The 20523-nt window shown below is 38.4% G+C and overlaps 1 protein-coding gene across 1 annotated transcript in view; it reads left to right on the top strand.

The window, feature by feature from the left end:
- Positions 1-1935: 1935 nt before the first annotated feature.
- LOC103509887 (B-cell receptor CD22) overlaps positions 1936-20523 on the top strand; it is an 86506-nt gene continuing 67918 nt past the window's right edge. Inside the window, exons 1-2 of the mRNA XM_017444349.1 lie at positions 1936-1944; positions 11545-11779. Of these exons, the coding sequence (XP_017299838.1) occupies positions 1936-1944; positions 11545-11779 (244 nt within the window). The remainder of the gene's footprint in view (positions 1945-11544; positions 11780-20523) is intronic.

The following is a 20523-nucleotide window of genomic DNA, read 5'->3' as shown; positions in this document are numbered from 1 at the left end:
TTGACCCCGCCGGGAATCGAACCCGGGTCTCCCGCGTGCAAGGTGAGCGCAGTGACCACTACACCATGGGAGCTGACTAACCAGTTAATAATAAAATGTTCTTGTTGTTGTTCTCTTTAGTTCCATTTAGGTACCAATATTGACATACTTGAAGAAACACATGATAAGAGAGGTCCTTTACCTCTGGAAAAAGAAGATGCTACCATCAAGCAATACTTAATACAATAATCCTCCACTTAATATCTTACCAACATCTCCTCCGGTAAGAAAATATGAAATAAACAAGACAGTTCACCAGTAACATCTCCAATAGATGTAAGAAAAATATGGAATAACAAGACAACAACGGGATCATAACGCACCAGTATGATGTAGTAAACAGCATCGCACTTCAAGAAACAGTGAGTGGCAAACAATTCAATATTTATGAAAAAATAATAAACGGTTGTTGTAGGTTGGGATTGGTTATTGCTTTTTTATAAAAAGCAGAAGACAACATACCAGGTGATTCAATGTCAATGAGGAAAAAAATCTTCGAAGAAACGAAACATGATATTTTGCTTCTGTAATAGCATTGTAGGGCCTCCTACCTGCTAATGTTATTACTGCACTGTGAAGTCTACAGAGGTCCCAGTAAAAAGGCTAATCTATTAAAGAAACTATGGACGTATGTAGGTGTAACAGGCTTATGTATGTTCCTAATAATAGAGTTAGGGGAATAGAACTTGAGAAAAAATAATAAAGGTGAGTAAAAGACTCGAAACCGTTTCATGAGGGAAAAGGCCCACGTGGGCAGAGGTGCTGGAGAACGAATATGAACCTTCTAGAAAGTACCAGGACCAAGAGTACCAGGGTAAGGGCACTTTTCAGTCCTATTCGGACAGGTGGAGAAAGACCAAACAGAACTTTGCAAACTGTTCATTTACGTACAAGTTTATCACTAATACCTCAGAAATACCGCCTGTGTCAAAATGTCAACATTTTCAAGAAGGAATAAGGAAGATTCTTATTTTCAGACTATCTTATGTATGTTCCTAATAATAGAGTTAGGGGAATAGAACTTGAGAAAAAATAATAAAGGTGAGTAAAAGACTCGAAACCGTTTCATGGGGGAAAAGGACCACGTGGGCAGAGGTGCTGGAGAACGAATATGAACCTTCTAGAAAGTACCAGGCAGGATCAAGACTACCAGGGTAAGGGCACTTTTCAGTCCTATTCGGACAGGTGGAGAAAGACCAAACAGAACTTAGCAAACTGTTCATTTACGTACAAGTTTATTTCTAATACCTCAGAAATACCGCCTTTGTCAAAATGTCAACATTTTTAAGAAGGAATAAGGAAGATTCTTATTTTCAGACTATCTAAAAACTAAAAATCATGTCTCACACAGTAAACGATCAATATGAAATCATATTTCATACGCGCTATAACACAACTGTATACAAAATAGATGTGATATACAAAATAGAGATCACATCAACACAATATCGTTATTGCCATTAAAAATAAATAAGGAACATCATCTGCTCGGGGAAATTGCTATTGGAAAACAAGAAGATGATTCCATCAGCAATACATACGCTCCACATTGCTTAGGTACTACCATACACTTTTCAGTTGCAGGAATACGTAGGACACTATGTATTCGTATACCCTACAATTAAAACAACAAATGGCAAACAGTAGCATGAATTACCGTACGTAGGACACTATGTATTTGTATACCCTACAATTAAAATAACAAATGGCAAACAGTAGCATGAATTACCTATGGCTGTCAATTTATCATAGTAGTGTAGAATTGGCCCCAGGGGGCGCCCTAGAAAATATTAATGATCGCGATGTCCAGTATGTTAACGGGAAAGTGAAAAAATTGAACAATGAAGTAGGTAAGTTGGTAAGAACAACATTTTGAACGCATTATGCAGTCGAATGATGACACAAGTAAGTGGGTCTGTATACCTTAATTTCCCTTTTCGTTATTTTCTTTTTATCCTAGGGTATTTCGATGTCTCTTTCTTCCTAGAAGTTATTTGCTATTTTAGCTTCAGCATACCTTAGTAGGTATCTATAAACACTGTGTAAAAACTTTCAGGAAATGGATAGGCAAAGGCAAGACATTAGGTATGTTCTGCGCGACATATCTACACACAACACACAGAAAGATATCTAATGGAATTTACACCATTTCCAATCTCGAACTTCTCTTCCATTGCAACTCAGCATGAGAGACAAGAATGAGAACTCATACATCACTATCCTCAACAACTGATACCATTTCCTAACAATACTGCCAAATTCCTCAGCTCTATTAAATGTCCAGGATCTACGTGAGTGATACAGATGCAATTTTAATAGCCACACGCATCACATGGGGGACTATCACACTTCTTAACCGGTGATTTGTAACCGAGCAATTTATTTCCATCATATCTGTCCTGTCAAATTAGTTTAATCTGAAAATAATCGCCTGCTCAGATATCTGTTGAATGAAGCTGAAAACCTCTTGCTTTCTACACACACATCGCTCTAGATTTTCCTTTTGTTGTTGATATTATTTTATTAATCATCTTTCTTATTATTTTCTTTTATGTAGTGTGATTTCTCCTGATTTCATTCTTGATTTTTTTAATGATGTGTGTATTAATGTTGAAGTGTTCGCAATATCATTCTACAGGGTGGCTTGTATTGCGTGTGACGCGATGGTTGGTTACCGTGAAAGTCCGCGATAGAACCTGGGATTTACCAGTGAATTTCTGGATTTACCAATCTACAACTTACCTAACCTCATTATACAAATTTCAAGATTTACTTAACACGTAATTTCCTTATTTATCCATGCTTATATAGGGTATAGAATTATAGATATTGATATTATTTGCAGGTATCGGATTGGGATTCGACACCCTGAATGGGTAAAAAATGAATAAATAAAATAATAGGTACATAGCTATCTAATCTAATAATTATTACCAATTTGGCTTACAGCCCAAAAGTAAAGAGTCATCCTCTTCATTATAGCAGTATTAATATCAAATAACCTAGTAGACATTAGATCCCATATCATCAAATTCCTAAACTCTTGGAAGTAGGCAATTATACCAGGATATTTGATAGATATATTCTCTTTAGTGTTATAATGGTCAGTACTATAGTGTTATAATAAGCAGAAAGTATATGCAGACGTATCATTCATTCGTCCCCTAAACTGGGAAAGGCCAACACGCGATTTCCAGAAGTCAACGATCCTGATACTATTAAACAAGTACAACGTAGCTTACCGACCTTTGACGCGGGACGTAGGTACTATACTAAAATATGATCAATTTTATGGACCCTAAAAACGAAACGAGATACGTAAAGACAAAATCAATATTTCCAATGCACTAATCTCGATATAAACATTATGACCTGTTGTCATTTATGTATAGTGTATACTCGTATGTGTCATATGTATTATCGTATGTAGATAACTGAATAACCAGACATTAGATCCCATATCATCAAATTCCTAAACTCTTGGAAGTAGGCAATTATACCAGGATATTTGATAGATATATTCTCTTTAGTGATATAATGGTCAGTACTATAGTGTTATAATAAGCAGAAAGTATATGCTCACGTATCATTCATTCATCCCCTAAACTGGGAAAGGCCAACACGCGATTTCCAGAAGTCAACGATCCTGATACTAAACAAGTACAACGTTGCTTACCGACCTTTGACGCGGGATGTAGGCACTACGAGATACGTAAAGACAAAATCAACATGTCCAATGCACTAATCTCGATATAAACATTATGACCTGTTGTCATATATGTATACTCGTATGTGTCATATGTATACTCGTATGTGTCATATGTATTATCGTATGTAGATAACTGAATAACTAATCTAAAGAGAATGTGCTTCAATAGACGAAGAAAAAACCCAACAGTGGTCAATGAAAACTTGAATTCCGATTGAGGCTTTTTTCTACTACCTATTTATGATTAAATACATTGTTTTCTTTACATTTCTTCAAGTGGTTGCAAGTGTAGGAATGTTTGAATGCCCATTTATTTATGTTTCTATGAAAAAGACCAGAAGATGGTGAAAAAACCGAGAGCTAACTCGAAGATAAAACAAGCAAAGTGATATTTATGAAGAAAAAAAATTAATACCTACATGATTAAAATACAATAAAAACTATTCCAGGTGCTTACAACGATAGATAATAGTCTCAAGTTGAAGTTAAATGATCTCAAAAACATCCAGCGCACTATTTCTGACGAGGAAAAGGAAACTTCGAATGAAAGAAAACGCCACGATAAATTTTTCTCAGTGGATTGATAGGTAAGTGAACTGTAAATTCTTTTTGTGTTGATTCTAAGAGAAAACGTTCAAGTTTTTTGACGTAATGCAGCACAACTAATAGGTATCCTTTGAAGCCATCGCTATACAGTCATTGTTATTGCGGTGCATTTCAGAGACGTGTTCGTAAAGAAAGTCTAATAAATATAATTGAATTAAGTAATACTAGTCATAATTCTTGTAAACGATGAGACATACCTACCTAAGTGCATACCTAGGAAAGCTTCCTTTTTTTACAAACATAAAAAAAAATATTAAACTACATATCTAAGGCGGTATAAATACTTGTATTCCTCTGAGCAACTAACCATTTCTTTTGATATCAACGCGGTGCTATAGACATCTCCACTATTATTGGTGGAGATGCCAGTTTCCCTTGTCTTGGGAATACGGAGTTTCAGGTTTTGTAGATACTCTAAAATGGTTTACGGATTCAAGAAAAAACATCTGGCCTAAACTCCAGGATAGTGTTCTAGGGTTTCCTGTTCGATACCCGAAAATAGGATTTTCTCCATATCGAAGTATGGGACAAACAGGGGGTGTAATAGAACCTAATGTCACTCCGCACACAAGAATTTCGTCAGAAAAGATACAAATTTAAATGTAATGTCATGGGAAAAACAGTCTAGAACCTAGAATAATAAAATAAACCAACACAAGTCTTATGTTATATGTTATAACAACAATACGTACATCAAGTACTTGATGGGCTACGAAAGACTACTAGAATAAGACATGTCACTTGTACAATACTCAATAGCACTTCAGTCTATAATCATGTCGACTAAAGTTCAATAACTTGTGCCAGAGATAATGACTTGAGATGGATTTAGATGGTAATCATTGCAGAATATAGAGATGGTACTCTTGTGGTACTCTTTACGCGACCACTGCTTTTACATTGGGTATCGCGAGGAATAATCAGTGACGGAAACACCGAACATACCGAGGATTAAAGGCTGGGAGGCTGTGGGACCATAAACTTTACGTTTAACTCTGGGAGCAATTTGATTGGCTAAAGAGTTCGAAATCAACCAATTAGATTGCTTGAACCAAGAACTAAGTTTAAACTCCTGGCAATTGATGAGTTGAGGCTTTAGAAGAGTTCAGCATTTACAAGATATTGACTCCAATGTCGCGTTAGTCGTTACCCACCGAGACCACAAAACTATAAACATTATCTTTATAGATAACATAAATAGCTACATGGTGGTAAATACATTTCTTCGGCTTAGCTTCGATTAGATCATTAGACGATCTGTAAATTTTGAGACCGCACTGATTTTAATGGTTAGACACATAGGTATATCAATTCTATGCACTTAGAGCACATAGGTAAAGTAGGTACTTGGAAAGGTAAAAGTACCTTGAAAAGTCCCCTCACAATAGTGATAATGAGCAAATTGAATTTTCTAAATTGCTTGTAGCTCTTACTACCCAAAAGTAAGATAGGGTCAGATGACTAGTTCCCCCGACCCATGCTCCCATCCAACCATTTCCGAGATGCATTAGGGCAACACGAACTTAAACTAAATTAAAAGAACTGGTTGACTTTCAGCTCCTGCAACATAAAGGTCTAAACTACTTTCAAATGACTAAAGAAAAGAGCAAAATATTGGAATGTGTACAGTAATACAGGGGTTTGTGCCAAGGACCACGGGGTTTGTAAGCCAAAGATCACGGGTTTGTAACCCAGACAGGGACTATTACGGAGGTAGGTAGATAGATGCCTATTATTAGCGGTATCAATAATTATTTCATTTGAATAAATATGGGATATGGACAATTGGACATAGTAAAAGAGATAGGATAAGGTCTTAGCTGTAAACAGCAACTTTTTTAAAACCCTCATCCAAATTTAAGTAAGTTGCCAAAACTGAATAGTGAGATTCAGTAGGTATAAAGGGAATCTCTTATGTTTGTATTCTGCCTATTTACTATTGTGTAATGTATCTACCTTTTCAATAGAAAAATAGAATATTCCCAGCTTTTGCTGCTGCCAGAATGAGACTGAAAAGTCCCTTTACTCCCGCAGTCTAAACAAGGTATTATTTTCCTCTCTCACTGCAAAGTTACTAACTACAAAGGATATGAAATAGACTAACTAGAACTCAGATGCTATGATGCCATTCTTCCAGGTAGAACTCATGCATTGTATATTTTTTGCAATGATAGCAATATTGTAAGCAAGTAATGTTCTAAACTGGTAATCCTTGGCTTCACATTATTGACCCAGGTTCTTATCTGTTATCATTCCCTCGTTATGTAGTCACTTTCTTTAAATGAAAGTGCTCTCCGCGCAGTTCAAGTTTTAGGATTCGGTTCGCGATGTTGATTCTGGTTTTTGTGCTCGAATCTTCGCTTTGCCGTGCTATGGTTTATTGTTGAAACTTGTCTGAGAAATGCTTTTAATTCGATGCCAACAGTAACATGTCAGGATACCAGGTTACACATAACAGCATGGCTATCAGTCGAGATGTTGTGTGAAGTGGTAATCGTCCTGTTTGTGATTGATGTTTCGACTAGTTTGTTTCTAGGGAAAGAACGTGAAGGGGGATAAATGTTGCATTACAGTCATGTTCTGGTGAACAGTTACGTACTCCTAGAGTGAGGCTAGTTCTAGATAGCCTTTTGAACGATATAAATCACTGACTTGCTCAATATACGAGTAGATGTTACGGATGTCCCAAAATGGGAGACACTATGCTTTCTTGTTAGGAATAAGAACGCAATGAAGACATTCTGGAAACTACTAAAACAAAATGAGGAATCCAATAGAGATGTACGAGTATACCCATAAATTTATAATGTCATATTGCTCGTATCTGAACAAAAGTGAACTTGGCACATCCACTAATAATGTAGAATTGGTGGATGTGCAAAAACTCTCATTAAGAAATTAGGTAATGTACCTACAATTAGTGTGATGGTTATGTCGATATTTCCTAGAATTTATAGGTAAAGTTTCCTTTGATTTAGGCATTTTAGGCAGGTATTTTTAAAAATACATAATTTTATTATTGTTTATTACCCCTATATGTATACGAGTGGATCTATAGACCGCCAGTTTTCGTGGTTTGGAAAAACAAACCAAAAATTATTCAACTGAAACAGATTATCTGACAAGGAGAGGAAATGTCTGTCAATCTGGACTCATTTGAAGAAGATTTGAACCTGACTTCTGTTTTGTGGTTTCGTCGATTTGTCAACAAACTTGTCTCCAAATTTTCAATAGTGAAGATTAATGTGATCATCTTGTTTGATTTTTTGTTCTACTGTGGTCAGATTGTGTCTCGAAGACGCTTATATTATTGACAGATTTGTAACAAAAACAATTACCTATTATAAAACCCTTGATGTACAACAGTGCGCAATGCAAATTCACATTTTATTTCATCACAAAGTTTGTAGGTAACATTATAACAAGGGGTTAAAGAGTTTGTCTCAATATTTTTTGGCTTTTTTTGAACCTCTTGAACAGTTGACAACAGTTAGCTTAACGTGCACTTTAGTACCTAAATGAGAACAAATCTTGTTTCAAACAATAAATAAATAATGTGAAGATACTCGTACTCAAGATCCACTATTGTCACAGTGACAAATTGACGTAGGTTTGGTTACAAGAAATAGGTGCCTCCACGAACGTGGCAGAAAGAAGAAGAAGAAGGAGAAGCAGAAGAAGAACAAGAATACGTAGTGCTGGAATTAAATATTTGAACACCACGCCAGAAGTCAGCTACTATTTGAACGTGAGGTCAGGGAACGGTAATGGAATTATTAGCTCGTCTTTAGAGAAGGTATTAGGTTACCTATTCTTCCAAGTCCACTCCAAATGGTTCTTATGCCAGAACAATATGGTGTATTACCATAAATATTTGAACACCACGCCAGAAGTCAGCTACTATTTGAACGTGAGGTCAGGGAACGGTAATGGAATTATTAGCTCGTCTTTAGAGTATTAGGTTACCTATTCTTCCAAGTCCACTCCAAATGGTTCTGATGCCAGAACAATATGGTGTATTACCGGTATATTACCGTGAACCTATTATCTTGCACCGCTTAGCGGTTGATTAGATCGGTTTTGGTTTGAGTGATTATTTTTGCCACCCATACCGGAGCGACAACTTTAGATTGTGTTTCTAGCCATCTTTGAATTCCCATCACTTGTCATTCTTTCGTATAAGTATGCAGGAACTTCTTTCTAACAAAGTTTTTGCTTTGTGGTAAAATTTCCGTTTCAAGAGAGAAAGAAAGAGAGAGAGAGATAGGGATACCAGTCTGGTGGAAAGTAAAGTGCCTCAGGCATTCGTCTGGTAGGATAGCTACTGTTTTATTTCAGGAAGGATGCTCTCTCCCTCTTCCTATTCCTCTCTCTCTCTTTCTTTCTCTCTCTCTCTCAACCCCACCTCCTCGAATATATATTTCTCTCTCTCCCTCTCTCTCTCTACTCTTTTGAGTTAAGTCTCTCTCTCTTCATCTTTTGAGTCTCTCTCTCTTCATCTTCCCAACCTGGAAATTTATTTAAATAAACCGATCCCATCTAGGATAGAGAGAAAGAAAGAGAGAGAGGGGGGAGAGAAAGAAGGAGAGAGAGAGAATGAGAAGAAAGAGAAGAGAGAGCGCAATTACTTTTTTTATCAGTAAAAATGTATCATTCGGAAGAAGAAGAGGGTAGAGGGAAGAGAGAAGAAGAAAGAGGGAAATAGAGAGAGAGAAAGAGAGAGAGAAGAAATAGGGGAGAAATGAGGGGGAAAAAGAGAAGGAATGGAGGAAAAAGAGAATGTAAAATAGACGATAGATGGGTAAAATAATGCAGAAAAGAGGTGGGAATGAAGATGAAAGGGAGGAGAGATTGAATAAGAGAGAGAGGAGAATCCAGGAACGAGAGGGGAGGAAGGGAAATAGAAACAACAAGAAAGAAATCGAAAGAAAAACAAATAAGAAGTGATAGATGAGAAGGAATGAGCAAAAGATAATAAGGAGAGAAAGAGAAAAGAATTGTGTCAAAAGAGAGGGACATAGGTAAGAGGGACATAGATAAGGGGAGGGGAGAATAAGGATAAAAGGAGAGGGTAGAATAAGGATAAAAGAGGAGAAAGTAGGATAAGGGAAAATAGAGAAAGTTAGAATAAGGAAAAAAAGAGGGGAAGGTAGAATAAGGTAAGAGGGGAATTTAGAATAAGGTGAAAGAGGATTAGAAGGGATATTAGAATAAAGGAGAAGTTGGATGTGTAGAGAACACAGAGAGGGGAAAGACCGTAAATTTTTGCACACCAGAAAAAAGATTAAATTTTCACGGTATTTCATGGAAATTAGAGGATAAAAGACGCCAGGTGGAAATGCTTAGGAGAGAGAGGTGTGCAACATTATTGTGAATAACGAAAGTCCCCAGTTACTTCCTCTAATATTTTCCGGGGAAGGTGAAAGGAAATGGATTATCGTGGACGGATCACATTTGGAGTTTTACTAATAAGCAACTTTCCTCAATGAGATTCTCTTTGCTAAATTGTGTCAGTTATCCTTTGGAGTCCCCTAAAGGCTCGTTCCCACTAACTTGTGATTTTCATCCGATTTTTTTCCCCGACTGTCCTGTAACGACACGATTTTTTTTCCTGGACATTTGATGTGACGTCATCGCCTACGGGAGCGTATGCCGTGACGTCAAAGTTCACGATTTACCGGTCTTTTTTAAATCGATTTATCTCGGGATCTGGAAGTCGTAGAAGAAAATGAAAAATTCCGTTGGTCATTTTCCCTGCTCTATGACTTTGAAACATCACCCAAGTAAGCGCAACTGATCTATTAAAGGTATCGCCTACGGGAGCGTATGCCGTGACGTCAAAATTCACGATTTACCGGCATTTTTTTAATCGATTTATCTCGGGATCTAGAAGTCGTGGTTCAAAGTTATGACTCTTATACCGCGCTGATCCGGTACAAAGGACGGGTCAACCACTAGTAAAAATTAATTTAGGGACGGAAACTTTATCTACTTCACTTACTGCTGAAAAGAAAATTGACAAAGAAAGAAATGGCGATATCAAATGTTTTGGTGAAGATTCCTGAATGGAAAATTAAAGATTCCATAACATCATGATTTCATTCCATCGTTTTTCCACCGTCAAATTAAAATGGCCTTATGTAGGCAACTACCTGTATATAATTAAATTGTTTCAATAACATACAAAATATTAATATCTGTCTAAATATTCATACCTGCAGATATACCTATGTATTATGATTGAATTGTTTCAATAACATACAAAATATTTATATCATGAGTGGCGCTTTCTCTACACAAGCAATATGCAAAACCAGAATGAAAACTGAACGCTCTCCTTAGATTGGTTGATTGTTTTCTGTTATTATTTAGGTTAGCATGTCATTATCACAATCTCTAATCGCATTACAATAATCATTTTGTACAATGTACATAAAGAAAGAAGTACGAGTACATTACAATAGTCATTTTGTACATAAATACCTAAGTACATAATAATAATTATTCTCTACATAAAGAAGCATAGCACAATCAAATCAATTCGGAACCAGAACCAGCCCATCAGCAGACTTTCATGTTAATTAGGTATGTGTGGTAACTATTGACTATTACAGAGAGTGTAGAAGTGACAGGAATAAGGTGTTGAAAAATACAAAAAAACGTCCTTGGAGGTTTTTTAATTAAGAGCAAAAAAAGTGATTTAGGTTATATAGGTACCAAATGGAGAGAAAGTGATTAGTATTTTAGTGGATGTGCAAAAGTACTAAGTTTCAGATTACTTATAAAGAGAGAGAGAGAGAGAGAGAGAGAGAGAGAGAGAGAGAGAGAGAGAGAGAGAGTATTTTCTAGTTGTATGTCATATTGTACTGACGGCAAACTTGTTTAATCTAAAGAGAATGTGCTTCAATAGACGAAGAAAAAACCCAACAGTGGTCAATGAAAACTTGAATTCCGATTGAGGCTTTTTTCTACTACCTATTTATGATTAAATACATTGTTTTCTTTACATTTCTTCAAGTGGTTGCAAGTGTAGGAATGTTTGAATGCCCATTTATTTATGTTTCTATGAAAAAGACCAGAAGATGGTGAAAAAACCGAGAGCTAACTCGAAGATAAAACAAGCAAAGTGATATTTATGAAGAAAAAAAATTAATACCTACATGATTAAAATACAATAAAAACTATTCCAGGTGCTTACAACGATAGATAATAGTCTCAAGTTGAAGTTAAATGATCTCAAAAACATCCAGCGCACTTTTCAAAAAAAAAAAAAAAAAAACCTAATCCAATTTTTCTCTACGTTCTCTGTTGCAGTACCTCCCCAGTACCCTGTAGTGCTGGACAAGTTCGGTCGTCAGCTCAACTCCACCATAGGACCTCAACAAGAAGGAGAAGAGGTCATCCTGACCTGCAGAGTGGTGGGCGGTAAGTGACCATCATTGAAGTCTTCTTTGATAAGGTTTAACGTCACTTTATACCTAACTGCTTAAACCGACGAGGCGTACCTGTCAGATCTACCTGACAGTGTGTGTCCTGATCAGATGTCAGGTAGACCTGACAGGTAGGTTATGATAGTGAGTGGCAGGCCTTGGGTTTTTAGTGACGGGGATTTACTCTCCATTCGGTGACAGGCTACCCGCTTTCTCACGAAGATCGAGAAAAGGACAAAATGGACTTCAAATTAAATTGATCTCAATGGAGCAGTTGCAAATGGGTAAACATTATAAATAAATGGTCGATTCCGATGTAATATATTTTCCGTTCTAATGAAAGAGTTGAAAGATATGTGACGTCAGACTTCAGGCAGTTGTTTTTTTCGTCCGCTAGGTAGCGCCAGTATGCAAGCACGCTTGCGGAGGAGCAGAAAGAAATGCGCAGAAACGTATGCGCACAAACACATTAATGTGTTGCATGCGAGGGAGCTTTGCCCAGGACATTTGATGTGACGTCATCGCCTACGGGAGCGTATGCCGTGACGTCAAAGTTCACGATTTACCGGTCTTTTTTAAATCGATTTATCTCGGGATCTGGAAGTCGTAGAAGAAAATGAAAAATTCCGTTGGTCATTTTCCCTGCTCTATGACTTTGAAACATCACCCAAGTAAGCGCAACTGATCTATTAAAGGTAAACCCTTTATCATCAACAAATGGAGTGTGCCTGAAGGCATGTGATGTGTTCCAGTCCAATCGACTCCATCATGTAACTGCATGGAGACTAGAGCCAAATGGGTTCTCCAGTGACAGTGAGTGCCTGTCCAAAGAGAGTCAAACTCTTTTCTCCAGTGTGCACCCCACCTTCGTGTATAGTGGCCTTTGCCCAACATACGTATAACCTCACACTTATACTCACGATTTCCATGGTTGGGTAGAAACTGGAAAACCGAAAAATCTGAGGCGTTGCGGGTAAACTGCGAAAGCGTGCAGCAAGATAACACCCAAGGATGAAGTGACGAGGAGGAGGAGGGTTTGAAATAGAAATGAGGGGAAAAAGAGAAGGAATGGAGGAAAAAGAGAATGTAAAATAGACGATAGATGGGTAAAATAATGCAGAAAAGAGGTGGCAAATAAAGAAATGGAGGAGAGATTGAAGAAAAGAGATTCGAGGAGGGGATAATAGAAACGAGAGGGGAGGGAAAAAAGAAGAGGGAGGGAAATAAAAACGACAAGAAAGAAATCGAAAGAAAAACAAAGAAGAAGTGATAGATGAGAAGGAATAAGCAAAAGATAATAAGGAGAGAAAGAGAAAAGAATCGTGTCAAAAGAGAGGGACATAGGTAAGGGGACTTAGGGGAGGGGAGAATAAGGATCAAAGGAGAGGGTAAAATAAGGATAAAAGAGGAGAAAGTAGGATAAGGGGAAATAGAGAAAGTTAGAATAAGGAAAAAAAAAAGAGGGGATCGTAGAATAAGGTAAGAGGGGAATTTAGAATAAGGTGAAAGAGGAAAGGAAGGGATATTAGAATAAAGGAGAAGTTGGACGTATAGAGAACACAGAGAGAGGGGAAAGACCGTAAATTTTTGCACACCAGAAAAAAGATTAAATTTTCACGGGATTTCATGGAAATTAGAGGATAAAAGACGCCAGGTGGAAATGCTTAGGAGAGAGAGGTGTGCAGTGAACATTATTGTGAATAGCGAAAGTACTCAATTACTTCCTCTATTATTTTCCGGGGAAGGTGAAAGGAAATGGATTATCGTGGACGGATCACATTTGGAGTTTTAGACAAAAATAAGCAACTTTCCTCAATGAGATTCTCTTTGTTAAATTGTGTCAGTTATCCTTTGGAGTCCCCTAAAGGCTCGTTCCCACTTGTGATTTTCATCCGATTTTTTTTCCGACTGTCCTGTAACGACACGATTTTTTTCCTTTAGTTAACTGTTCTTCCCTCGAATGTCGATCGAACGACTGTAGTGTAAACGAACCCTTCAGAATTCTTGTTTATAAAATTTATTATGATGTGTGAATTTTGAAAATCTGAACCCACTATTATGTGTGAAGATTGTGAAGGATAAAATGTGTGAGAACTCACATCCCCTACATCACACTGAAAAGAAATACGTCTTCGTAAAATTTCAAATCCTTCTTCTTCATCCTTCTCCTCCACTTCCTAGTTCTTCTATTCTTCCTCTTCTTCTTCTTCCTCTTCTTCTTCTTCTTCTTCCTTGCCCTCGGTATCCTCCTCCTTCTTCTCCTCCAAATCCTTCTTCTTTTCCCCCTTCTCCTTGTGGTAAAGTCTAGCACACAAAATTATTATTATTATAAAATGATTAGAAATTTCCATAACTACATTTGCATAATAAAATAAAGATGTCAGCAAGTTTCTTGCCATCATACATCACATAGAAGCTCCATACAGAATAGATCATGCAGGATTTTTTCACATAAAATTCCGAGTTTTAATACTCGAAAGCGTATATCAACAAGGCTTAATATTATTGTATGTGCATAAATTATGAGAGTGATCTTAAGCAATGGGCTAAGTCTTTAGGAACATGAAAATACTGAGATGATCCTCTCCATGAGAAGCGAATTTGAATAAATAAAAAGAAAATTCCTTCAAAAGAAGAAGAAATACGTACGAGGCTCCACCAAACCGTCGTTATCTTACCGCTGCACTGAGACGATTGTCGTCCAAATAACTTTGCGTCCAAAACCTGAAGATATATTATGTCCACATAATCCACCGGTCGTCGATCGATTTCGACTGAACTGTCCACACTGCTTCCACCTTCGACAACATAGATTCACCTCGTCGATTGTGTTTGAACACACCTTAATAGTCTTCAAAATCTATTGCCCAAAAATACCCCGTCACACGCCTCTGATATAGGGTTACCAGATGATAATTTTCAAACGCAGGACATTCTAGTTGAAAAAGCGGGACATTTTGAAAAAAAAGCGGGACACCTCGAAAATCGTACTGGTTTAAAAAAAGTAGTAGGTACCTACCTTACCTACATAGAATTAAATAGGGGGTATCTGCAAGATGACTGTGACGGCCACAGAGTATGCAGTAAAAAAACAACGTATGAGTATATGACGAAGGTCGAATTTTCGGGGCGAAAAATGCAAATTGCCAAAAACCCGTATCGTCATCGGAATGTCTGGCAAACGAATTAAATTTTATATCCCATTTTCCGCTCGGGGAGAGAGGGGCACAAACAAGGCCTTGTGGTAAGCCACGATAGGGGTCAAAACATGTCCCCCTGTCTGACAGCATTTCACTATTTTCCCGTATGAGATAATGGACACTAATGTAATGGGAGTGCGGTGAGCGTTTAGAGTCTCTAGACACGGCGAGCCCATTTGGCTCCAGTCCATTGTCCCCCAGGCCACATGGATTCTAGGGAAATGGTGCCTACACACGACAAGGCAGCACATAGATGGAATAAATTCCAAATTGATATGAATTTTTCCCCCGATCTGTACTCGGATTTACCAACTTCAAATACGTCCTCAGGCCGTCCGCCTTTCCACGACGAGATCATCGCTATTTCCAACACTCCACCTTTTGGACCAGGAATTCGCTACACTTGGCAAGTTCTGTGGATTCATGGACTCTCGAGATGGATTTCCTCAAAATCCAGAAGAGGCACAGAATAGACTGCGTCCGCAACAGATTTCACTAGACACGATGAGTTCTCGCTTCAGTCCATTTGGACTCATGGATTTGTCGCGTCGTGTGTAGGCACCTCTAAAACCATCAAATGCCTTCTCCATTTCAATATATCTGTATCAAATGCCTCCGACACCTCCAGCTGTTTCTTTTTCCCATGACTGTAATTAGGACATTTTGTTTGGGGTATCGCTTTGTCTGTTTCATTCGTTTGACATAGACTCCCAGTCTTGTGTCACCGGGAAAAAAACCATTTCATCTTTGACTCTTCTAAATTAAAAAAAGCTATTTTTTTATTTTTTTTAAAAAAAAACAGGTATCCCTATCCCTCCCTCTTTCTTCCCTCCCTTGTTCATTCTCTTGCCCCCTGTCCCTAACCTTCCTCTTCTTCCTTTATTCTCTCTCTCTCTCCTCTTCCTCTTTTTTTTTCAAAGAATTAGGAGCTGGTGGACGGGGTTCACGGGGGTTATTATTTTTGGCAACGACTTTTGGTTTTTAAAGAATAAGAGAATTACTGTGGGAGGTTTTAAAATTTTGATTGCAAACTTTTCTGAAAATCATGATGGAAATTTTAAAATTTTGAGAATATCGAGAGACAATAGAGTTTTCAGATTTATTGGTAAGCACCTACGAGGAGAAGAACTTTGGTATTACGTATTTTACTTTCTTGATTTCACTCGAGGCCTGCTCTTTCATTTGAGTTCGGGGTCAAAACTGTGTATTATTTCTTTGGTCAATAACTACATAAGTCATTGTGGATCGTGGATCTAAGTGCATAATACTTATCTGCTGTATAAGCAGCAGAATAGCAGATAGGTACCAATGTACCATAGTTCAGACTTCTGACGATGACGACTATGCTGAAGGCGAGTACAATGGAATAAAACTCGGTACCTAGTTTTAATAGAAATTACATCTCACGATGGATCACATCGTCTCTATCTGGGGAGAAGTATCTTATCACTTATCTCAGTATGTATAACCACACACTTATCCTTTACTAATCTAGACTTTTCCAATTTTCCATGTCCCTTTGGATCCGTTTTGCTCTTATGACCATTTACAAAGCATATTGCACCTTTGCCCAGGACGTATCCTCCGAGGGGTGCTGAGAAAGAAACCTGAGCTCCTCAATAACAACCCTGATAATCCCCTCCCAGCGGGGGTGTATCCTCCCTGCCCCCCCCCCCTCTCACCCCCCTGGGACCAGGGGTCATCTTAATGGGTGCAATTATATTTTATTGGTAGGATAAATTTCAATAGATTAACACACCTTGGGAGGATAAAGCTCCTAATGCTGGGAGGAAATCCTTTTTTATCACCGTGGAAGGTTCGGCAACCCTGCTAGGTTGCCATAGATACTAAAGTCTTGCTATTATCACCAACATCCAGGACCTTACTGGGGTACAACTTTCGTTATAATTATCATTGTAAGCTTCTTCAGTACTGGAGGTTGACTCTGGAGGTGTCTACATGAATTGAGTCGACCGTGGTGTAAACTGGTAACTTTTGTGTTTGACTTGTGTTTCACAATATTGTAGAATATTGATAAACATTAAATAAAGTTACATTTACATTTATATATTATAGACTCTCCTTCATGGACATGACGGGGGAGTTTCACCAAGGATTTGTCACATGGTCAGTCCTTCCGCGGTTCTGCCAAGGATTTGTCTGTCCTATGCTGGCAAAAGTGTGGTTTGAAATTCGTCAACTAGATGTTACTCATATTGAGACTGCGAAAGTAACCACATGTCGGGTACAACGACCATTTCCCCCGGCTTGTTACCACATCCGTGTATAATAACGATTATCAAAAACTTCGATCCTTTGAACATCGTTATAAGCAAAAGCTATACTGACGTACATATCATGAATTTCTTGGTCAATGGGAATCATTCGATTCTTAACCGTCCAAAAATCTTATACGCCTTTGACGTCTGATCTTAACCATACTCTTCAAATTCTGCACCGGTGACAAAAGTTGTCTTCAAACGCCCCAGACGTATCACGAAACACATCGAGCCCGAAGATGTCGCTGAGAATCGTGTAAGCAACTTATTTCTATTTTTCCAAACTCCCATCAGACTTGGGAGTGAGAATGGAAAGCTCTTTCCGAATCCGGGACTACAAGGGTGAGATAAAGTCCTTAGGGAGGCGTAAAGCACTTGGATTTGCTGCAGGACGCTGTATTTGTAGTACGTGAGGACCTTCTTGTGAACCTGACAGTCACTTTGAACACAAGTGACTACCGTGACTTGTCTAAAAGTAGTTATTCGGTGGTGCTTTGTGCTTTTGACACAGAGTTCCTGGCACTTCATCGGGAAGTCTCGTCTCTCTTCAAGAGGAGGTCAGACCGGAAACTCACGTCTGACAGACCAGACCGCCACACACGTTCCGGTGGTCTGAAAGACCTATGTATGTAGGACAGACGTAGATCTGCCAGACAGTCGGGGCGTGAGTGGTTGGTTTTACGGGCAATAGGCCACAAACCACTGTTTCATCAAAATAAAAACGACAGTGAAACAGTTTGTTTTGATCATTCTTATGAGCATCCTACGTTGTAACCCCAAAATATACCTTAGATTAGAAAACTAGGTCTCAGACAATAAAGAATATTGAAAATTGAAACTTAATTGAACTTTTGACATTAGATTATTTACTATTATGTCTACAGTAGTTTACACTCCTTTTATAGTATTTTCCTATGCCACACCTTCTGCATTACTCTTTCTGTATAACTGCACTCCTTCTGTATAACTCCTTCCACATCTTCTCCACTTCTGTTTGAGAGCGCGTACTTAAGTCTAATCAAGCGCAACTTTCTACCCAAGTGTCCAACACATAGACTAAATGTATTGTAGACACATAGACAATACAGAGTTTATCTCTCCTAAATCCTCCTGTATCTCTTCACACACTGGTTCGCCAGTCCCTAAATCCTCTATGCTTTTGCTAATTCGCCCACACTCTTCGTTTTTCTCTTTGGCAAGAGCTTCAGGGACCTGTTTGAAATGTTTCCTGTTACCCTGTTCGAACTATTTCTCAGGTTTTATGCTTGGTATTGGTACTAACACAAGTTGGATTTTCCCGTGTTGGACGAAATGGACATATACCTACCGAACAGCGCAGCGTTTTCAGAAAAGTTCTGGGAAGTATCTATTTGGAGTGTTCAAGTACTAGTGTAGAACGAAGAAAATGTGGATTTGGAACAAGATTGGGCCTTCATGGACCCCCAGGGAACTACCAGATCCTGATCAAAATCAGTTTCGGTTTTCCGTCTCTAAAAATCATCTCTAGAACCTCTCAATTTATTCTAGATACCGATGCCGTATGCCGGTGGATTAAGGCCGTAATTTTGGACAATGGACCCCGAATCGCAAAATCTCTTGTGTCCTGCGAGAGTTTTTCTGGGAAACAATTTAATCCGGGGACACAAGAAATTCATTGGAAGCAAGGACGCCATAAATTGTCTTTGACATTTGGGGCCCCAGAAGGTTTGAAAAAACATTGAGCCTTTTTTTCCCCCCACGTTCTTTTCGTTGTTTTCTGCAGAGATAAAAGTTTACTCACAAATACATTGTCTAAAGCCTTTTAGCTCTCGTCCTCCTTCTCCTCCTTTCTTTTTCTTCTTCTTCTCCTCCTCCTCCTCCTCCTCCTCTTCATCTTTTTCCTCTTTCTCCATCTTATTTTTCCCCTCCTCCTCCTTCTTCCGCCACTTCATCTTCTTATTCCTCCTTCGATTTCTTATCCTTATTCTCCTCCACCTCCACCTCCACCTCCTCCTCCTCCTCCTCCTCCTCCTCGTCCTCTTTCTTCTTCGTCTTCGTCTCGTCCTCTTGTCGCTTTTCGTCCTCCTCCTTCCATTGAAGTTGTTTTATTTTTGTTGCAAACTTGGAGTTTGGAAAGGTGAACGCGTCATTCTCTCTGTGTATAATCCTTGGAGGATTGGCGAAATATAGCGAAGGAACTAGGCAATCCGAAGAGGGAGAAAAGAAGGAAGAGAGAGGGGGAGAGAGAGAGGAAGAGGAGAAGAAGAAAGAGAAAAAAGAAGAAGAAAGAGAAAGAAGAGGGAGAAAAAGGAAACCTTTTTTTTGTGTCCTGTTGGCTTGGCAAATTCTTCTAATCTTTCACAGTACTGCATTTTTCTACCATGTTTTACATTCTGATTTTTTACATACTTTCAATACAAAACGGGTTATTCTTGTTCCTTTTTCAGCATACTACATAGGTTACCTACATTATCCTTTTTTCAGCTTCTCACTACATAGACTAGGTACATAGGTACCTATGTGTACGTTCTTACTATACAGGGTACGGGATTTTTACTCTCGGAAAATATAATAAGAGAATTACTGTGGGAGGTTTTAAAATTTTGATTGCAAACTTTTCTGAAAATCATGATGGAAATTTTAAAATTTTGAGAATATTGAGATGGAGAGACAATAGAGTTTTCAGATTTATTGGTAAGTACCTACGAGGAGAAGAACTTTGGTATTATGTATTTTACTTTCTTGATTTCACTCGAGTCCTGCTCTTTCATTTGAGTTGGGGGTCAAAACTGTGTATTATTTCTTTGGTCAATCACTACAAAAGTCGTTGTGGATCGTGGATCTAAGTGCATAATACTTATCTGCTGTATAAGCAGCAGAATAGCAGATATGTACCAATGTACCAAAGTTCAGACTTCTGACCATGACGACTATGCTGAAGGCGAGTACAATGGAATAAAACTCGGTACCTAGTTTTAATAGAAATTACATCGCACGATGGATCACATCGTCTCTATCTGGGGAGAAGTATCTTATCTCCGTATGTATAACCACACACTTATCCTTTACTAACCTAGACTTTTCTAATTTTCCATGTCCCTTTGGATCCATTTTGCTCTCATGACCATTTACAAAGCATATTGCACCTTTGCCCAGGACTTATCCTCCGAGGGGTGCTGAGATAGAAACCTGAGCTCCTCAATAACAACCCTGATAATCCTCTCCCAGCGGGGGTGTATCCTCCCTGCCCCCCCCCCCCCCACCCCCCCCGGACGAGGGGC

The sequence above is a fragment of the Diaphorina citri genome, unplaced genomic scaffold (genome assembly GCF_000475195.1).
Source record: "Diaphorina citri unplaced genomic scaffold, Diaci psyllid genome assembly version 1.1 scaffold541, whole genome shotgun sequence".
Classification (NCBI taxonomy): domain Eukaryota; kingdom Metazoa; phylum Arthropoda; class Insecta; order Hemiptera; family Psyllidae; genus Diaphorina; species Diaphorina citri.
This window is presented reverse-complemented; position numbering and strand designations above follow the sequence as displayed.